A 22,045-nucleotide genomic window follows, 5' to 3' on the forward strand; every position below is an offset into this window, starting at 1 on the left:
AACAAGATCTCCTAAATTAATCAAGTCCCATTTGCTAGTATTTGGCACATATTTGTCTAAACCTTTCCTCTTCATGTACGAATCCAGAGGCCTTTTAAATGTTGTAACTGAACCGGCCTCCAACACTTCCTCTGGCAGCTCATTTCATACACGCACCACCCTCTGCATGAAAAAGCTACCCCTTCGGTCCCTTTCAAATTTTTCCCCTCTCACCTTAAATCTATGGCCTCTAGTTTCAGACTCCCCTACCTTGGAAAACAACCCTTGATTTACCCATAGCCCGCATGATTCTATCACCCCTCAGTCTCTGACGCCGCAGGGAAAATTGCTCCAGCCTATTCAGCCTCTCCCTATAACTCAAGCCGTCCAATCCCAGCAGTATCCTCATAAATCTTTTCTAAACCTTTTCAAGTTTCACAACATCTTTCCTAAGGACAGGAGACCGGAATTGCATGTAGCATTCCAAAACTGGTCAGATCAATTTCTTGTGGACCACTATGTCACCACCTTCGCTGAAAATTTTCTTTAATTAACATATTTGGACATGTTATGACACACATCAAGAGAATTCGAACCAGGACCTTCTCACCTAGGATTAGGGGCACTACCATGGTGTCACAAAACCCTTTAAACTGGTTCTTGAATACATGCCCCAATATTTCCCCAATTAGCACCCACTGCTTTTAACCTTACAGCATGCTCAGTTGACATTTGCAAGCATTAGCATCGTTTACCAATTGGCAGCAGCTTTCTTAAAGTGGGCAGAATTTAGATTGGCCTTTCGCTGTCGCTGGGAGCACATGCACCAAGATGTGATGGGGGGAGCCTGAGGAAGCTCTTTCTGCTGACGCCGTCAGACACTCGGTTTCCCCTTACCTTCTCTATTGCAAGTTGCGAGCTGGAACTTCTGCCCTGGAGTAGTTCTGGCGCAGCAAAGGTATAAATGTCTGTACCCGAGACATTGCTTCGAAAAGACATTCCACCGCTCGCTGACAACAGCACAGACCACGGCGAGAGAATGTAATGGCAGGGAGTTCCTGAAAAACAGTGCAGGAAACAAAAATAAAACAGCAAGGAAATCTCCTAAGGAAGTAACACGGCCTTGTCAATCAGTTATTAGGACAGCATTACCAGTGGGATTTGTCTGTATACAGAGGTGCTGAGATCAGACAAGCAAATAGAGTGTGATGTTGAAAATAATAAGAGAGCTACAACATCGCAAATCCAGTGCAAATGTCAGCCTGATTCAGTGATAAAACAACCTCACAGTACACTACAAATACCACAGAACACAACTTAAACTCCAGTTTTTGATGCTAAAAACCAAGAACCAAGTGTTCAATGAAAAAGATTGACAACAAGAAAGCATTATACACTCTATTCTCAAAAGGTGATCACTTGTGTCAAGTAGGAAGAGTGTGTAGCAAGCTCCCATAGAAATGTGAGCATGGCCAGACAATTAATGTGGAGTGAAACATAAACGGTGGCTCAACACTTGGGATAATGCAATAACTCTTCCAAAATCTTTAACATCCACCCGATTAGGCAGACTCATCCTCAGCTTAACATCTCTTCTGAAAGATGGCACATCTGATAGTGCAGTCATAGTCATACAATGCCTACAATCTGAATGCAGGCCATTCGGCCCACTGGGTGCACAACAACCCAAGAAGAGCATCCCACCCAGACCCACCCCTGTACCCGATCCACTTGAAGCTGCTAACTCACCTAATCTACACATCCCTGGACACTGTGGGGCAATTTGGCATGGCCAATCCACCCCATCCTGCATGTCTATGGGGCTGTGGGAGGAACCTGGAGCACCAGGAGGAAACCCACACAGACATGGAGAGAATGTGCAAACTCCACACAGGCAGTTGCCCAAGGGTGAAATGGAACCCGGGTCCCTAGTGCAAACCTCTGCGCCACCGTACCCCGCTGTGGAATGCTTGGAAAGAGAACAAGGAGATAAACTAAGGAAAAGTTACATTTACATGACTGCAGCTGTCTTAGAACACTGAACTGCCAATGATGGTCTTTTAAAATGCAGCCTTTGCTGGGATGAAAGATACAAATTGGCCTACCTGTATACAGTAAGTTCCCACTAACAACAATGTGATTACAGTAATTGGAAGGTGGTTAGCTCAGTAGATCTCAATGACACTGATTTCCCTGATTGGGGCTGTTAATCTGGGCCAACCAGGAAGTCCTGGCTGACAGATATAAACAGTAAGGTCAGGGATTCGCCTCGCTCTAGGAACTGGCTCTGAGCTGGCTGGTCAGCATCTTTTAATGCACCTACATAAATAAAGGATGAGAGGACACTGGCCTCCGTGCCGTTATTTCGGCGAGAATCACCAGCAAATCTGTTTTTGTGAAGTTGGTGGAGGGATAAATACAAGTTGAACACAAAGAAGATCTCTACTGCCCTGCTTTAAAGTATTAGCCTGGAATTTTTGAGGTCTGAATAGCTGGATAGCTAATGATTCACCAGGATGAGGAGGGGCTGGAAGGGATATGGAAGGGCAGAGTCAGTGTATTTTTCCAAAGCAAGGAATCAAACAGTGGGTCATGGAACAGGAGGATCCTGTTGTAGCTAACATGTAACAGATTCATTATGGCAGTGAACTGGAAGCTGTCATAAATTTTCAGCGTACTCCAAAAATAAATTATTCCTACTATATTAACCAGACATTTCAGGAGTCTTATCTTTGTGATTGAGGCTTGTATTCTGGCTCTAAGTCACCCGTTATTTACATGTGCATAATAATTGACACTGGTCTGGCTCCGTCATGGCCAGCTCTCAGAGTGAACAGGATGCCTGACTCTCCTGATTATATCTGTCAGCCAGGGCTCCCTGATTGGACCTGGTTAACAACCCCAATCAGGGAACTCATATTCTATGAGGACCACCTGGCTGGCCTTGTTACAATCACTACAGTGGTGGTGGCTGTATTTATCGGGCAAATAAAATGTTGATTTCTACAGTTATTGCGCCTATTTTTTCCCAATATATTTATATTGCGGAACTTTGGGGGAACTAAACTATAATGATTCAAGACAGGGCAAAGTATTTCCAGTCTTTCCTTACATAACTTCTGTGGCAAATGGAGTTCCTGGCAAAATCGGGATGCCATTCTCCAGCTGGGATCTTACAGTGTGCTTATTCTAATTTTTTTTTTGAAGTTTTCTTTCAGAGGAATGAACAAAGATTGATGGACCAAGGGTTTAATCAGTCACATCTGTGAAGTAGGGTTCAAGAGGGAGATAGTGAAGAACAGGTTTTCAATGATAGAATTTTGAGATTGCTATTTAAAAAGGAAACATATGAGGAGTGGTTCAGAGCTCTTGTAATACAGTGGGTGTGTCGATACCTCTGAGCTAAGAGGCCCTGGTTCAGGTCCCACCTGCTCCAGTGGTGTGCAATTACATTTTCGGACAGACTGACCAGAAAATAGCTACTAAAGGTTCATCTGCCATTGGCAGGGTTTCTCACTTCACAGATCCTGCCTATCATATTTTTGTACCAATTCCAAACCAGGCAATATACCTCAAAAACAATTACTTGACTCAGCATCCCTCGGGACGTTCCAATATAAAGGTATGTACTACAAATAGAAGTACTTTTGGTCTCTCTCTCAGTGCAAAGGAGTTATTCACTAGTATTGTAGTCACCCAATTGTGTGACTATAACATACAGTAACATCAGCAAATACATGGTATTACGGAAATATAAGTAGTTAGTGCTGCTGATAAACTTCAAGATATCTGTCTCAATAAGAACCCAACATGTTCTGTGTTGTGTCTGCTACACGTTATGTTATAGGGCAGCCCTCAAATTACATCATACTCCACATCACTCCCAAAACCACTGGCTGTTTCCAGTGTTCGTTTATTTCAGATTTCAGGCACCTGCAGTATTTCGCTTTCGCGAAGAAAGAATTCTTCAACATGGAGCAAATGTAAACGCTACATCAGATCTTCACACATCTTTTCATTTTCTGCAAACAGTTATGTTTATTAATGATAGCCTATATTGGTACTGGTGTTAAAAAGGTACTTGAACAGGCAACATAATGAGATAATCAGCAGTAAATCCAGCATCCCTTGCAGATCACTACTCTTCTCTAGATGTTGACAGGATTTGGGAGAAACATGCTTTGGTTTGATTATAAATCATGGAATCCAGTCTATGTCTATCTGTTAACTGCAGGGTTTATCTGGTGAATTTTTTTACACATGCATTAATAACATGCCAAGGAGCCTGTAGAGCAGGGACGTAAAAGAGAAAAGCTAAAATAGAAACCTTTGTTGCTTATCATTTCAACAATGTCCTGCTTACTTTAGAAACAGAACCCTGCCTCGCAATGGAATCAATCCAATAACTGCGCAGAGGCCCAGCAGACTCAGGTAGGAAACAGGAAGCTAGATACCAATTCCCCCAGTGACGAGCCTTAGGAAAATGTCGTGCGATTTCAAAGCGAGGTGATGGCCTCGTGGCACTGTCGCTGGACTTTTAATGCAGAGACCCAGGTAAAGTTCTAGGGACCTGGGTTTGAATCCTGCAGATGGTAGAATTTGAATTCAACAAAATAAAGCTGGAAGTAAGATTCTGATGCTGACCGTGAATCCATTGTCAGGAAAAACCCAACTGGTTTACCAGTCTGTCCGCCATGTGACTCCAGACCCACAACAATGTCGTTGACTTTAACTTTCTGAGCTATTAGGAATGGGCAACAAATGCTGGCCTAGCCAGTGACTCCCAAATCCTGTGAATGAATAAACAAAAAAAAATTGTTTGCATTCATATAGAGCCTCATGTAACCTTGGGATATATTAAAATACCTTGTTCTCAGTTAAGCAAATTTGAAATGTTATCAATGTTGTCTTGACAGCCAGATACAATGTTCATGGCAAAAGGATAAGAAAATAGGGAAAGATGTAGGCCATTCAGCCCCTGAAACCTGTACTGTCATTCACGGCTGCTCTCACACCTCAACGCCATTTTCCCATGGCCCCAGAGGAAGATACAACCTGTTAAACTAAAGCTTTCAGAAGCATTTTCTGCTTGAACCATCTGCTGCGAGCAAATTGACTGCTGTATGACTCCAATGCGTTCCATTGGACGTTTTGAGATCCCAAAAGGCAATGTAAAAGTAAATACAAGTTCTTCATATAGGTTGGGATGGTGTGAGGGGATAATGTCCTGCCTCCAAGAGGAACTTGTGGGTATTTTGGGATGAAGACTATCTGTTTTTCTCTCCAAACGTTCCACATTGAACTTGATGCTGAATGACAATGGTCAAAAATAGATGGTATGGGCTGTATTCATACAGAACAAGACAACAGCTCAGCAAAGTGTGGCCTTAAAGAAAATTCAGCATGGTGTCAGGGGGACTGCCCTTTTCTAAAACCTGTCCCCGTGAATCTCACTATGCAGGAAAAGGCAGCCCAGCCACCACCTTCAGCGTTCCCACATTGTCCAGCAGCAGTGCACACTATCAACAAGATGCATTATAATCACTCATCAAGGCTCCTTAAACAGCACCTTCCAAACTCTCGACCAGCTCCATCTAGAAGGGCAGTGGCAGCAGATACATGGGAACACCATCCCCTGCAAGGTCCCCTTCAAACTACCCGTCATCCTTCAGTGTGGCTGGGTCAAAATCCTGGAGTCTCCTCCCTAACAGCGTTGTGGCTGTGTCCACCCCAGTGGTTCAAGGAGGCAGCTCAATACCTTCTCCAGGGCTATTAGTAACAGGGCTAATGCATCGCAGGAATAATGAGTCTAACACAAAATCTCTTCACTAAAACACCATCAGATGAAAGGTTTTAATGCTGAGTTCATGCAATCTTGTTAAGTGCAAAGACAACCTGGTCCTGAAAGCAACACCACTCACATAAGAACATTTGAAGATCTGAACAGCTCCCCTGCTGTAGCAAGTTGCTGTAGAATCATAGATTCATAGAGATATACAGCTCAGAAACAGACCCTTCGTTCCATCTTGCCCATAACGACCGGATATCCAATATAAATCTGGTCCTATCTGCCAGCATTTGGCCCATATGCCTCTAAACCCTTCTTACAAATATACCCTATTGCAGGTACCTTTTAAATGTTGTAATTGTACCAGCCATCACCACTTCCTCTGGCAGCTCATTCCATACACGCACCATCCTCTGCATGAAAATGTTGTCCCTTAGGTCCCTTTTATATCTTTCCCCTCTCACCTTAAACCTATGTCCTCTACTTTTGGACTCCCCTCCCCTGGGGAAAAGGCCTTGCCTATTTACCCTATCCATGCCCCTCATGGTGTAATCCACCTCTATAAGGTTGCCTCTCCACCTCTGACACTCTAGGGAAAATAGCCCCAGTCTATTCACCTTCTCCATATAGCTCAAACCCTCCAGTCTGGCAGCATCCTAGTAAATCTTTTCCGAACCCTGTCTAGTTTCATAACATCCTTCCTATATTTACAGAATTGTCTGCAATACTCCAAAAGTGACCTCACCAATGTCCTGTTCAGTGAACTTGGCCTTTCAACTCATATACTCAATGCATTGAACAATAAAGGCAAGCATGCTAAATGCCTTCTTCACTGTCCTATCAACTGGGACTCCACTTTCAATGAACTATGAACCTGCACTCCAAGGTCTCTTTGTTCAGCAACACGCCCCATGACCTCATCGTTAAATATGTAAGTCCTGCTCTGATTTGCCTTTCTAAATGCAGTACCTCACTTTGCCCTTGGAAACCGCCTGTCCCCTCAACACACCCAGTGGCTGGGCTATTCAACTGTGATCACATCACACAGCATTCAACAAAAGGACTCAGAGGCATTTACTTGTTGTCGCTGATTCTTTTGATTTTGGGAATGAGGCCAGATGAATTAGGAAAACAATGGACCTCCACTGAAAATCCTGAGAGACACCAGCACATATCAGAACATGGTGAGAGTGGTGTATTATCATTTGTAATTTGGGATTTGAAGTAAAGATAAAGCAGAGGTGTGGATTCAGTTCTGCGAAGGTAATTTTTAGCAGTCAGAAAGACATTTGGAACAATAACTAAAGACATTATTTCCAACAAGTTATGTGACATTATTTGAGTACCTAACTAGATACTTGTGGTGATATTTGGTAGCGTGCTTATGACTTTAAACATTTAGGATGTAGAGAAAAAGACCAAGGCTCACTAACAGTTTAAGTACAATCCCCAGAACAGTCATGCTTTCATGGCAGAACAATGTCCATCTAGCAGAAGAGCAATCTGTTAGTTGTGCAGAAATCTCCAGCCTAGTAGAACGGTTTATAAAGTTTCAAAGCTGTGAGAATTTACGTAGATATTTTTCAAGCTGTCAGAACGGAAAGGAGACTTAGGTCATCATAGCCCTAGTAAGATCCTTGTAAACCTTTTCTGCACGCTTTTCAATTTTATAAGATCTTTCTGATAGCAGGGTGGCCAGAGCTGTATACAGTACTCTAAAAGTGGCCTCACCCAAAGTCCTGTCCATGATATCCCAACTCCTAACTCAGTGCTCTCAGCAACAAAGGCAGGTGCGCCAAATGCCTTCTTCACCACCCTAACTATAGTGCCAATTTTGTTCGACAACATGCTCCAGGGCCATACCATTAACTGTCCAAGTCCTGCCCTTGTATATCTTGCCAAAATGCACCACGTCACATTTATCAAAATTAAACTTTATCTGCCATTCCTCAGCCCATTGGTCCAGCTGATCAGGATCCCGTTGGACTCTTAAATACTCTTCTTTACTGTCCACTATACCATCAATTTTGGTGTCATCTGCAAACTTACTAACCATGCTTCCTATATCATAGAGCCATAGAGGACAGAAACAGACCCTTCGGTCCAATTCATCCATGCCGACCAGACATCCTAATCTGACATAGAACACAGAACATAGAACATTACAGCACAGTACAGGCCCTTCGGCCCTTGATGTTGTGCTGACCTGTCATACCAATTTGAAGCCCATCTAACCTACACTATTCCATGTACATCCATACGCTTATGCAATGACGACTTACATGTACCTAAAGTTGGCGAATCTACTACCGTTGCAGGCAGAGCATTCCATTCCCTTACCTGACCTAGCCCTATTTGTCAGCATTTGGCCTATATCCCTCTAAACTCTTCCTATTCATGTATTCATCCAGCTGCCTTTTAAATGTTGTACTACCATCATCCACCACCTCCTCTGCCAGCTCATTCCATATACGCACTACCCTCCGCGTGAAAAGGTTGCCTGTCTTGTATCTTGCCCCTTCCACCTCAAAACCTCTGCCCTCTAGCTTTGGTCACCCCTACCTTGCAAAAAGACTGTAGCTGTGCCCCTGATGATTTTATAAAACTCTATAAAGTCATCCTCAGTCTCTGATGCTCCGGGGGAAAAAACCCCAGCCTAATCAACCCCTCCAAACAACTCAAATCCTTCAATGCAGGCAACACCCTTGGAAATATTTTCTGCACTCTCTCAAGTTTAACAATGTCTTAACAACAGAAGGGCAACCAGAATTGAATGTTGTATTCCAAAACTGGCATCAATGTACTATACAGTAGCAACATGACATCGCAACTCCTATACTCAATGCATTAACAGATGAAGGCAAGCATACCAAACTTCTCATCCAAATTGTTTGTGTAAATGACAAAGAACAACTGCTAGTCATAGGCTTCCAGTCCAAAAACACTCCCCTCCGCCAATCCCCTCTGTCTCCTGCCATCAGGCCAATTTTGTATCCACTTGGCTACCCCTCCATGGATCCCATACAATCTAACCTTACCAACCAGTCTACCATTCAGAGTCTTGTCAAAGGCCTTGCTAAAGTCCATGTAGACAACATGTAGGCAACAGTGTTGCGCTCCCTCAGTGTGCACCCTCTGACCGTGCCATGCTCCCTCGGCGCGCACCCTCCAACCGTGCCGCGCTCCCTCCAACCGGGCCGTGCTCCCTCAGAAGTGGAACAAACAAATTGGGAGGAGTGGGAAAAGTAGAGAGCTGACAGCATGTGGAAACTGTCAACTAAAAAAAATGTTTTTATTGCTCGGTGCTTTTTGAGCACACTGCGTGCAAATTTTCAATTAAGCCTTTCAAACTCAAATAAGCTCGTGATGTTTTTAACAATAACGGGTGCAAGATGCGTTTCAGGGCAGCCAAATGACCGTCTTTACACTCTGGCAGCTTGAACTTAATGGATGGTAATTTCATGAATCTTACTGTATTGGTTACAGTTGCAGAGTTGCCATTTTCATGCGTCGCCATGCTTTGTCTTGTGATGGCAAGATTTCCATATAGGACGCGATTCTATGTTGCTACACTTTCATAGTAATAAAACCTCCTGTAAAGTTTTGACCCTGATTACTGGAAAGTGATTAAGTGCACAAAGCTAAGGAGATGCTTGAGTTACTTGCCTTCCATTCAATGGGTGAGCACTCCTTTGTGAAATATTTGTTAAGATTTAACTTCAAGTGTAATAGCACCAAAATAGTGTAGTAATCCATCACAGCATGAGATAAAATGACTTGAATACATGAATCTCATGGAGATGGCAGCTAAACCAGTTTGATATACACCAAGCTCCCAATCAGATAACTCCCCATCCAGTGGTGTGCTAAGCCAGACAAACCCGAGGATTTTCTCGTTCAGTTTATGATTGATGGACCATGAACCATTCTCAGTCAGATGTGTTTGAATTGATTCCATTGCTCTTGGGGCTAGACAGGGAAACAGCAGCCAGTTGCCCATTCTCTAGTGTTTTTCCAATGACCTTTCCTTCAAATATATTGTGTGCAGAAGGTGAGGATGGAGAGCCAGACTTCCACCGACACAGTGCAGGTCTTGATGGACTGGTGGGTGTCACTGGGGCTGTGACGGGGGGAGGGAGGCATCCTCTTGCCCTGGAACTGATACTTGCATATACTTTCGGTGAGATTCTGTTAGAATTCTGGAAGTTTCTGTTGCCCATCTTTGGTTTTGTTGCAGAGTTCCACCAGGGACTGTCATATAGAGTCATACCACACAGAAACAGACTGTTCGGTCCAACTCATCCATGCCAACCAGGTGTCTCAAACTAAACTCATCTGACTGCTTTGTATTCCTCTCAAGCTTTCATATTCAGGTACCTGTTCAAATATCTCTTAAATGTCAGCGGAGTAGTATGCTTCAGGTGAAGTTTGTCTACTCTATCTGCTCTTTTCTTTATTTTTCTCTTTTTTTTCCCCTTTTTTTGTCACCCTCCGCTCTCTTCACAGCCTCCAACCTTACAGCCTCCGAGCTCCCAGCCTTGGGCCTCACAACTTCGGAACAGGCCCGGCATGGCAGTCTTCCAGCCCAGCAGAGCAGTCCCTTGGCCCAGTGTGGCAGCCTGCCGACCCAGGGTGGCATCCTCTTGGCCCAGCATGGCAGCCTGCCGGCCCAGAGTGACATCCTCTCGGCCCAGTGTGGCGTGGCACTCTCTCAGGCGGGTGTAGAGATCTCCCATCTGTGCCGCGTGGTGGTCTCTCAGCCTGGTATGGCCTTCGCATGGACTTCCAGTCTTGAGGTGATGTCACAACAATCTTCCAGCCTTGTGAATTCTGCCGCAGTCTGCAGTCAAGGCCCAGTGCGGACTGGAGGCTAGGTACCAGCATGGGCTGGCTCGGAGGGCTCCACGTTATAATTTGTTCCTAAATCTGCAACGCTCGACCTTTTTGCTTCTATTTTTCTGAGAACTGTAACTGAGAAAGTTGTACCTAGGGACCTTTGTGCTTAAGATAGTGCCATTAGCAGTGACTTGTACACTTTTCACTGCACTCATTTGTGTATACATGACAATAAATCTAATTCTATCCGAATTCCAAAATTGTTGTAACTGTACCTACATTTACCACTTCCTCTGGCAGCTCATTCCGTATACACACACCACCCTCTGTGTGAAAACATTGCCCCTCAGGTCCCTTTTAAATCTTTCCCCTCTCAGCCTAAACTTATGCCCTCTACTTTTAAAACCCCCTACCTTAGGGAAAAGACCTTTGTTATCTGCGTCCCTCATGATTTTATAAACCTCTAAAAGGCCACCCCTCAACTTCCAGTGTTCCAGGGAGAAAGTTCCTAGCCTATCCTGCCTCTCCCTATAACTCAAACCCTTCTAGTCCCAGCAATATTCTTGTAAATCTTTTCTGCTCCCTTTCAAATTTAATATTATCCTCCCTATAGCATGGCGACTTTTTAGTGTTTATTAGAAAGGATAAAAAGATAGAGATGGTTTGAATTTTTTTGAGGTAAGGGCGAAGTCACGTGTACCTGTTGGGGCACCAGCAAGAGACCCATGCTTTTGGGAAGGAGTCTGGTGTTCAGGCAATCAGAGGAAGCGAGGCCAGCAGCAGAGGTCCCTTTGGAATCTGAAGCCCAGGGTCAGAGAGCTCACCTCCTGAGAGGTCCTGGCCAGTCAAAGGCTGTTTCAGAGATAGTAGGAACTGCAGATGATGGAGAATCTGAGATAAAAAGGCATAGAGCTGCATGAACACAGCAGGCCAAGCAGCATCAGAGGAGTAGGAAGGCTGACATTTCGGGCCAAGACCCTTCTTGGCATGACCAAACTCAGTGCAAAGTAATCGGGGTTTGTGGGGAAGTGGCTCTCAGGGCACACCTCCTCCCCGATGTCCAGTCGCTCAGTCAGGCACTGAGTATCTTGATCGAGGGAACAAAAAACATTGAAACTCACCATCTGTGATAGAAAGCAGAGTTAATGCTTAAGCCCAGCAACCCTTCACCTTCTGATGAGCATCCCGAAGGTGAAACTTTGATCCACTCTCCCTACAGAAATAATATTGCTCTTGATGCGGAATTGTAGCTTCACTATGGAGCAAAAAGAAGCCATTTGGTCCCTCCAAAGACTATCCCACCCACACCCACCCCATCCCCGTAAACCTGCATGGAGTTTTTACCATGGTGAATCCACCTGACCTGCACATCTTTGGACAGTGGGAGGAAACCGGAGCACCCAGAAGAAACCCACGCAGACACAGGGAGGATTTACAAACTCCACTCACAGGCAGTCACTTCTGGTAAAGAGTCACTGAGCTCAGAGCATTAGTTCTGCTCTCTCTGCAGATGCTGACAAACCTGACGAGCCCCTACAGCAATTTCGGTTTTTGTTTCAGATCCCCAGTATCAGCAGTGCTTTCTTTTATTTTACCTTAAATTGAGGGACTGTCTCTCTAAGATCATTGCGTTGTTCTAGCTACCATACACATCACATGGCAGGATGAGGCCTTTAAGTGGTCATTAATTGGCCACTTTCTGGGTCAAAATTGACAGTATGGAGGAAAGGCTGACCATAGACCTTCCTGCCCAGAATTTACATCTGACGGAGACAGGAAGACAACAGGCTTTGGCTTATGTTGGCCAGCAACGCATCTCATTTTCATTAAATATCTTCCCACCTCCAAACTCACCTCGAGGGCAAGCAGAAAATTCCTCTCTTCAGCTAATCAGTCCGGCTCCACCATTTATATGATTGTGGATGATTGAACATTTCAATGTTTTTTATCCCCATACCCCCTTATGCCATTGATTATCAAACACTTATTAACTTCAATTTGAAATATACTCGATGGCAGAACTTCCACAGCCTCTCTAGGGCAGAGAATTCCAAAGCTCTACAACCCTCCGAGTTAAAACAAATTTCCTCATCCCAGTCCTAAATGGCATCTCCCTTATTTTTAAAACTAGACCTATAGGTTCAAGACTCTTCAACCAGGAGAAGCGTCTTATCTGCATTTAGAATCATAAAATCACTACTTCGGGTCCACACTGACCCTCTGAAGAGCATCCCACACAGACCCATGCCCCTACCCTCTTGCTGTATTCCCCAAGGCTAATCCACCTAACCTGTACATCCCAGGACACATTGGGAAATTTAGCATGACCAATCCACGTAACCCGCACATCTTTGAACTATGGGAGGAAACTCGCGCAGACACGTGGAGAATGTGTAAAGACACAAACAGTCTTCCGAGGCCAAAATCGAATCTGGGTCCCTGGCATCGTGAGGCAGAGAGCCACCATGCACCTCAACTGTATGTGTTACTCTATATATACCTTTAAAGTGTTCTGAAGTTTTATTTTAAATGAGATCACTTCTCATTGTTCAACTTCTAGGTCTAGTTTGCTCTTTTAGGTCAGTCCCACCATCCTGAATGTGGGAAAATTTGTTGCACTCCTCCGACGGCAATAATGTCTTTCCAAATATAAGGGGACCAAACCTCCTCATGGTGCTCCAGGGATGTTCTAACCAAGCTCCTGTACAACTAAAGCAAAGATTCACGACTCCTGTACACCTCAAATGCTCTTGTGATTAACCTTCCTAATGCCTTGCTGAACCTGTATGTTAGCCTTCGGTGACTTATTAACAAAGGTGCCCACATCCCTTTGCATATCTATAATTTGCAACCTCTCACCATTCCATAAATATACTGCACATCTGTTTCCCTTCCAGAGTGAACAATATTACACTTTCCCACATTGATGAAGAACATGGCTGATGGAATACAATCACTAACCCTCTCTTGCCTCACCTGAAAAAGTCTCCCATCTTCTTCACAACACACATTCCTGCTTTTGTTTTCCTTCATTCATTCACGGGACGAGGGCATCACTGGCTAGGCAGCACTTATGGCCCATCCCTAATTGCCCAAAGGGCAGCTGAAAGACAACCACATTGGTGTGGATCTGGAGTTACACGTAGGCCAGACCAGGTAAGGATGGCAGTTTCAAAGATAATGGGAACTGCAGATGCTGGAGAATTCCAAGATAATAAAATGTGAGGCTGGATGAACACAGCAGGCCAAGCAGCATCCCAGGAGCACAAAAGCTGACGTTTCGGGCCTAGACCCTTCATCAGAGAGGGGGATGGGGGGAGGCAACTGGAATAAATAGGGAGAGAGGGGGAGGCGGACCGAAGATGGAGAGTAAAGAAGATAGGTGGAGAGAGTATAGGTGGGGAGGTAGGGAGGGGATAGGTCAGTCCAGGGAAGACGGACAGGTCAAGGAGGTGGGATGAGGTTAGTAGGTAGCTGGGGGTGCGGCTTGGGTTGGGAGGAAGGGATGGGTGAGAGGAAGAACCGGTTAGGGAGGCAGAGACAGGTTGGACTGGTTTTGGGATGCAGTGGGTGGGGGGGAAGAGCTGGGCTGGTTGTGTGGTGCAGTGGGGGGAGGGGATGAACTGGGCTGGTTTAGGGATGCAGTAGGGGAAGGGGAGATTTTGAAACTGGTGAAGTCCACATTGATACCATATGGCTGCAGGGTTCCCAGGCGGAATATGAGTTGCTGTTCCTGCAACCTTCGGGTGGCATCATTGCGGCAGTGCAGGAGGCCCATGATGGACATGTCATTTAGAGAATGGGAGGGGGAGTGGAAATGGTTTGCGACTGGGAGGTGCAGTTGTTTGTTGCGAACTGAGCGGAGGTGTTCTGCAAAGCGGTCCCCAAGCCTCCGCTTGGTTTCCCCAATGTAGAGGAAGCCGCACCGGGTACAGTGGATGCAGTATACCACATTGGCAGATGTGCAGGTGAACCTCTGCTTAATGTGGAATGTCATCTTGGGGCCTGGGATGGGGGTGAGGGAGGAGGTGTGGGGACAAGTGTAGCATTTCCTGCGGTTGCAGGGGAAGGTGCCGGGTGTGGTGGGGTTGGAGGGCAGTGTGGAGCGAACAAGGGAGTTACGGAGAGAGTGGGCTCTCCGGAAAGCAGACAGGGGAGGGGATGGAAAAATGTCTTGGGTGGTGGGGTCGGATTGTAAATGGCGGAAGTGTCGGAGGATAATGGGTTGTATCCGGAGGTTGGTAGGGTGGTGTGTGAGAACGAGGGGGATCCTCTTGGGGCGGTTGTGGCGGGGGCGGGGTGTGAGGGATGTGTCGCGGGAAATGCGGGAGACGCGGTCAAGGGCGTTCTCGATCACCGTGGGGGGAAAGTTGCGGTCCTTAAAGAACTTGGACATCTGGGATGTGCGGGAGTGGAATGTCTTATCGTGGGAGCAGATGCGGCGGAGGTGGAGGAATTGGGAATAGGGGATGGAATTTTTGCAGGAGGGTGGGTGGGAGGAGGTGTATTCTAGGTAGCTGTGGGAGTCGGTGGGCTTGAAATGGACATCAGTTACAAGCTGGTTGCCTGAGATGGAGACTGAGAGGTCCAGGAAGGTGAGGGATGTGCTGGAGATGGCCCAGGTGAACTGAAGGTTGGGGTGGAAGGTGTTGGTGAAGTGGATGAACTGTTCGAGCTCCTCTGGGGAGCAAGAGGCGGCGCCGATACAGTCATCAATGTACCGGAGGAAGAGGTGGGGTTTGGGGCCTGTGTAGGTGCGGAAGGGGGACTGTTCCACGTAACCTACAAAGAGGCAGGCATAGCTGGGGCCCATGCGGGTGCCCGACCAGGCCCCCTCCACCGACTTCTTCCTGTCCCGCAGGCCCGACCAGGCCCCCTCCACCGACTTCTTCCTGTCCCGCAGGCCCGACCAGGCCCCCTCCACCGACTGCATTCCGCATGGAGATGGCCTCAAGGCCCTCCGCTTCTTCCTGTCCCGCAGGCCCAACCAGGCCCCCTCCACCGACACTCTCATCCGCCTAGCTGAACTCGTCCTCACACTCAACAACTTCTCTTTTGACTCCTCCCACTTCCTACAGACTAAGGGGGTGGCCATGGGCCGCCATTTACATTCCGACCCCACCACCCAAGACATTTTTCCATCCCCTCCCCTGTCTGCTTTCCGGAGAGACCACTCTCTCCGTGACTCCCTTGTTCGCTCCACACTGCCCTCCAACCCCACCACACCCGGCACCTTCCCCTGCAACCGCAGGAAATGCTACACTTGTCCCCACACCTCCTCTCTCACCCCCATCCCAGGCTCCAAGATGACATTCCACATTAAGCAGAGGTTCACCTGCACATCTGCCAATGTGGTATACTGCATCCACTGTACCCGGTGCGGCTTCCTCTACATTGAGGAAACCAAGCGGAGGCTTGGGGACCGCTTTGTAGAACACCTCCGCTCAGTTCGCAACAAACAACTGCACCTCCCAGTCGCAAACCATTTCCACTCCCCCTCCCATTCTCTTGATGACATGTCCATCATGGGCCTCCTGCACTGCCACAATGATGCCACCCGAAGGTTGCAGGAACAGCAACTCATATTCCGCCTGGGAACCCTGCAGCCATATGGTATCAATGTGGACTTCACCAGTTTCAAAATCTCCCCTTCCCCTACTGCATCCCTAAACCAGCCCAGTTCATCCCCTCCCCCCACTGCACCACACAACCAGCCCAGCTCTTCCCCCCCACCCACTGCATCCCAAAACCAGTCCAACCTGTCTCTGCCTCCCTAACCTGTTCTTCCTCTCACCCATCCCTTCCTCCCACCCCAAGCCGCACCCCCAGCTACCTACTAACCTCATCCCACCTCCTTGACCTGTCCGTCTTCCCTGGACTGACCTATCCCCTCCCTACCTCCCCACCTACACTCTCTCCACCTATCTTCTTTACTCTCCATCTTCGGTCCGCCTCCCCCTCTCTCCCTATTTATTCCAGTTGCCTCCCCCCATCCCCCTCTCTGATGAAGGGTCTAGGCCCGAAACGTCAGCTTTTGTGCTCCTGAGATGCTGCTTGGCCTGCTGTGTTCATCCAGCCTCACATTTTATTATCAAGGATGGCAGTTTCCTTCCCTGAAGGGCATTAGTGAGCCAGATGGGTTTTTCTGGCATTCGGCGATTGATTCATGGTCATCTTTAGATTCTTATTTCCAGATATTTATTGAATTCAAATTCCACCAGCCGCCATGGTGGAATTTGAACCCGGGTCCTCCAAATGTTATCTGGGTCTCTGGATTATCAGTGATAATATCACTAGGCCATTTCCTCCCTTAAGCCTAGCATGGTATCATCTGCAAATCTGGAAATATTACCTTATGTACTATAATGTTGGTGATTAAATAACATACTGATACTTTAGCTGTGGCTTGTAGAGTAACAGGGCTTGATTCCTTCCATCAAAGTTGTAAAATCTCTTTACAAGACCTCCACTAGCTCACCTCTCGGGTCTTTGCCGTTTTAATATGGGTTCTACTGTTCTTCATACAAGCTCAGGCCAGACCTCTGGTTTTCTATTAAACAATGTTTAATTTGGCTAGACACTTGCTGTGTCTACAATAGCAATAGAGCTTCCTGATCTAATCTGCACTAGTTCTAACCTTCTAGCAGAGTCTCTACATATGACTATTAAGGTCCTTGTTACATCATGGCACACCTCAGAGACTCATTTGCCTTTTTATTCAACACTGTCTCTACTTTCGCCTTTCTAAAGATATAGAATACACACTGCTCAGTTATTCCTTTCAACTGTACCCTCCAACATTTCCTTGAAGTTATGCAAATACCAATTTGCATGCCAGCAATGTTCCCACATTGACGTCTGATTTCACAAGTTGATGCCATGCACAGACCTTGGACATCCACGTCTACCAAGATGGCACCAGCGCATTAGGTAGTGTTCAGGCTCATTAGAGCTGTCCACTCCAGGCTGGTGGCATTGTTTTCCCTTTCCATCTTTTTTTCTCTTTTGTTTCTTTTCTACTTCATCTTCGAGGTCGAAGCAGTGTAGGTGGGGCAGTGGCTGCAGCGTCGGCGGCATGGACTGGAACTCTTGGCGGTAGTGGTGGTGTCAAGAGCCTGGACCCCTGGCTGTGGTACGCCCAGAGCCTGCACTCCAAGCCGTGGTAGGCCCGAAGCCTGGAATCTTGGCGGCAGCAACTCATGGAGTGGGAACCCCATATTCAATAGGCCCAGAGCCTGGTCTCTTGGCAGTGTTGATAAGGAAGTGGTGCAGCCGCAGAGCTGGAGTCTCCTGGGGCATTGGCATTATCGCTGCTATTCCCAGAGCAGGCCTCTTTAAGGACCAGAGCATCTTGCAGAGATGTTGCAGAAGCCCTGAAGCGGCGCATGAGATGATCTCTGATTTAAATAATTTATTTTTATCCTCAAAACTGTACCTCAAAATGGTGCTGGATCGTGGAGACAAAACACTTTTCAATGTACCTTCAAGATATATGCAACAACAAATAAATCATTCATTCATTATTCAAAAGGAAAACAAAATTGTAGGGAACAAAGGTACCGTTTCTGGTCTAATTTCACACACAGAGATATTTTCGGAATTTTTCTTCTGTGGTACCTGTACAGGTTTTTGTAATGTAGCACTTAAATCCACCATTTGTTAGAACACCTGATTTGTTATCAATTCCACTGGATCACCTGTGTTCAATGATGTATTGTTTTGAATGACTGCCATAGTACATTTAATTCTGAAATACACAATATGCCCTGAGCCAACATACGATGCATTAGTCACAACGGAATGCGCAGTTCCTAAGAATGTCAGAGAACAGTCATATTTGGCTGGTTGTTGGTTTTACCAATAGTATTTCTCACCAGAGTAGCTATTAGCAAAGTGTTAAGAAATCGCTGCAAAATGTCAGGTTGCTAGGGGCAGGGTTTCCTATTTCTCCTTTTCAATGGTCGATAGATTTGTTTTTTAGCTTCTGATTGCACTCAGCAGAAGGCCTTCCAACAAGCTGTTCCTTTGATTTCTCTCCTGCTAGTAATCCTGGTAATAATGCACAGGCTGTGCTGACAGATGGATGCAAGTGGAATCCAACGGTAAAAATGAGCTTCAGTCTGTGGAGGAGAATGCTTGAGAAGTTTTATTGAACCCTATCTCAGCCACTTTACATCCATGGAATCAGAACTCTTTCTATTTGACACAGGTTAGTTTGAGATCCCTGGGAAAAAGAAAGAGTTAACGATTTACGTATACAATTGTTAGTCTTAGCTCTGCCGAAGAGTACAATGCGCACTTTTATTACAAGGACGTGTACTTTGAACTTCAATAATTAGAGATTTGAGTTTCCAAATGTTATTGCTGGCCAGCAATACCTCCAGAAATGCATTGGTGATCTTTTCAATGGTATACAGTATTATGCTGTACTTCAGAGAATATAGGCCATTCTGTCCAAGAGATCAATACTGGCATTTATGCACCACATATCTTTCATCATCAAATGCCATTTACATTTTAGTTGGGTCTGTCACTTTTGTGTGGAGAACTGCAGACAGCAGCTGCATGTATTAAGGTCAAGGGTCAGTGCTGAGAGCCTTTAAGCCTGAATTCTGAGTCTAACTGAGGCCCGATGTTGCAGTAATGAATGGTACAGTGAGACAGTGAAGCTCATGTCCAACTTCTCAAGGCCATATACGAGCCTTATTAATGGTGTGTCGTCCGAGGAAGCCAGTCTCACCGCTTGCTGAGGGAGCACAGGTGAATGTAGCCCAAGATGGGAGGAAACCCTAATCATCACCCCTTTCAACTCCCAAGTCATAGAGTCATACAGCACAGAAACAGACCCCTTAGTCCAACCAGTTTATGCCAAACATAATCCCAAAGTAAACATGTCCTATCTGCCTATGCTTGCTCCATAAGCCTCCATACGTTTCTTATTCATGAACTTATCTAAATGTCTTTTAAATGTTGCAACTATATGTGCATCCACCACTTCCTTTGGAGGTTCAATCCATACACAAATCACTCCCTGTGTAAAAAATTGTCCCTCATGTCCTTTTTAAATCTTTCTCCTCTCACATTAAAAATATGGCCCCAGTCTTGAAATGCCCCACCCTAGGGAAAAGATACCTGCCATTCACCGTATCTATGCCCCTCATGATTTTATAAACCTCTATAACGTCACCCCTCAACCTCCTACACTCCAGTGAAAAAAAGTCTCAGCCTATCCAGCCTCTCCCCTTAATTTAAACTCTCCAATTCCAAGGGCAGAACTCTGTGGGCATGCTGTCGACAGAGGTGGCCCAACAGGCGTTGTTTATTTTAACAATAGCCATGCAATTGAGATTCTCTCCATTGACTTTGTAGGATCATCCAGCTTCAGAGGTAAGTTCAACATTGTTCAACATCGCCTGCGATCTGAGCAGTTTTGGCATCAAGCTCAGCATTTTATGAGCCTGAAAGGGGCAATAGGCCTCAGCTACCATTCCCAATTTAATAGTGTGATTCAAAAAAAGCACAGCCAAGGCATCAGGAAGGTTTTGGAAGATGTTTTACTGTTTCCCCATCGTATAAGCTCAGAAGGACTCTTGCCCCTTAAAGATAAAATTCTGAGTTCAAACCCTACTCCAGGACTTGATACAAAAAAAGCAAAGTAGGCACTCCTTGTCTGGAGGGCTGAGGGAGTGCTGCACTGTCTGAGAAACCTATCTATTGGATAAGGCCTTCAACTGAGACTAGGCACATTTTTAAAAAAAACTTGTAATTGTCTACTATTTCAAAGTGGACCAGTATCATTAGCCCTGGTGCCTTTGCCAATGTTTATCCTTCAAACCAACCATCTCAGAAATCTGTTTATCTAGACCCTAGTACATTTTGTGAGAGTTTCCTGTGGTGTTTCTTGAACAGAGACAAGGAAAGTACTTCACTGACAGCAAAGTGTACTGAGATAGTGAGAGTTGTGAAAAGTGTTATATATACAGGGTTCATCTTAACTTCAGCACTGGGATACTCTGAGTTATGGGTTCCAGCTCCAGTTCACAGTAGATGTCCTTACCTCAGTTAAAGTATCTTTCAAATATAAATCAGAAAACTCATGATTTGGGAACAGAACTCCAAATCTAAATGAGTTTCTGCTCCTCTCAAGTAACACGCAGCTATCTGATTGGATGTGTAACATAGATTGAGAAACAAGTGACATGCCTACTCAAACAGTTAAACAAAGACATCGTCCAAGTGAACTAAGGATACTGGAGCTGTTTATTTTTAAGCAGGGTACTGTTGAAATTGTTTTTTTTCTGTAATTTTCAAACGTGGTTCAGCTTGCACCTTGTGGGGCATTGGAGACATCTTTTGAAGAGTGAAGTGCAATGGTGCAACCAATCAATAACACTGAACAGGAGATGAAGTGAGCTGGAAAAACACAATTTATATGTTGAATAAACATTTCCTTCCATGGTAGACAATGTCCTCAAACCACTTAACCACGAAAGGGCAATGTAGCTAAATGGAGTCATGGAAAATATCCATTTTGTGAGGTAAAGTTGGATCAATGCTGTCTTCATTCAAGCAACTCTTGCATCAGTTGTTTTCCTGTCCATCATGGCAATGATGTTGAACAAACATGTGGCCCTGTCAATCTTCAAGTGTCTGCAATTCAGTTAGTTGATTATAGGACCACAGAATCCCTACAGTGTGGGAGCACGCCATTTGGCCCATCCAGCCCACAATCACCCTCAAAACAGCATCCCACACAGACCCAGCTCCCTATCCTATCCCTGTAATCCTGCATTTCCCATGGCTAACCCAATTAATTTGCACATCTCTGGACATAAATGGCCATTTAATATGCCCAATCCACCATAACCTGCACATCTTTGGTTAAAATAGATTTCTGGGAAGAATTTTGAGAAAGGGGAGATCTCTACCCATTATTGCCAAATCCCATTTTTAAAAGTATTTCGTTTTCCTAATGAAAGGATGCCCCTCTGGTATCAAATGCCAGTCTGTTTATATCAGTGCCACTTCAACTAAATGTGGATGGTCCCTTGGCTTTCCCCAGCTTATACCCACTCTCAAATGAACCCCATAAGATAGGTGAAAGCTGGTTTCCTTACAGAAGATGGCACCCTGTGGCACCACCACTGGGGCCTGATCACAGTACGGAAATAGCCTGAGCCTCGGAATCCTGAATCATTTGGGCGTGTAGATGAATGACAGTGGAACTAGTTCCCAGGGTCAAAGTGTTCTCTGTTTTCATGTAATGTTGCCAAGGAAGCATAAAGTCCTTACTGCAGACAGGGAGCTGCCCTGATATTTGAGCAGCTTAGTATTGTACTAAACTGGTTGCATTTTCGGTGGAACAACGTGTGGCCTGAGAACAAACAAAACCAGCAGGGAGCTCAGGCTGACTGTAGCTTCCATGAGCCATTCGATACTCTG

General features: G+C 45.6%; 1 protein-coding gene across 2 annotated transcripts in view; it reads right to left on the reverse strand.

The window, feature by feature from the left end:
* ptpn20 (protein tyrosine phosphatase non-receptor type 20) overlaps positions 1–22,045 on the reverse strand; it is a 389,207-nt gene that overhangs the window by 323,526 nt on the left and 43,636 nt on the right. For both annotated transcript variants that reach the window (XM_048563379.2, XM_059640399.1), the window contains exon 3: positions 877–1,037. In XM_048563379.2, coding sequence (XP_048419336.2) covers positions 877–1,037 — 161 coding nt within the window. The remainder of the gene's footprint in view (positions 1–876; positions 1,038–22,045) is intronic.

The sequence above is a fragment of the Stegostoma tigrinum genome, chromosome 37, assembly GCF_030684315.1.
Source record: "Stegostoma tigrinum isolate sSteTig4 chromosome 37, sSteTig4.hap1, whole genome shotgun sequence".
NCBI lineage: Eukaryota > Metazoa > Chordata > Chondrichthyes > Orectolobiformes > Stegostomatidae > Stegostoma > Stegostoma tigrinum.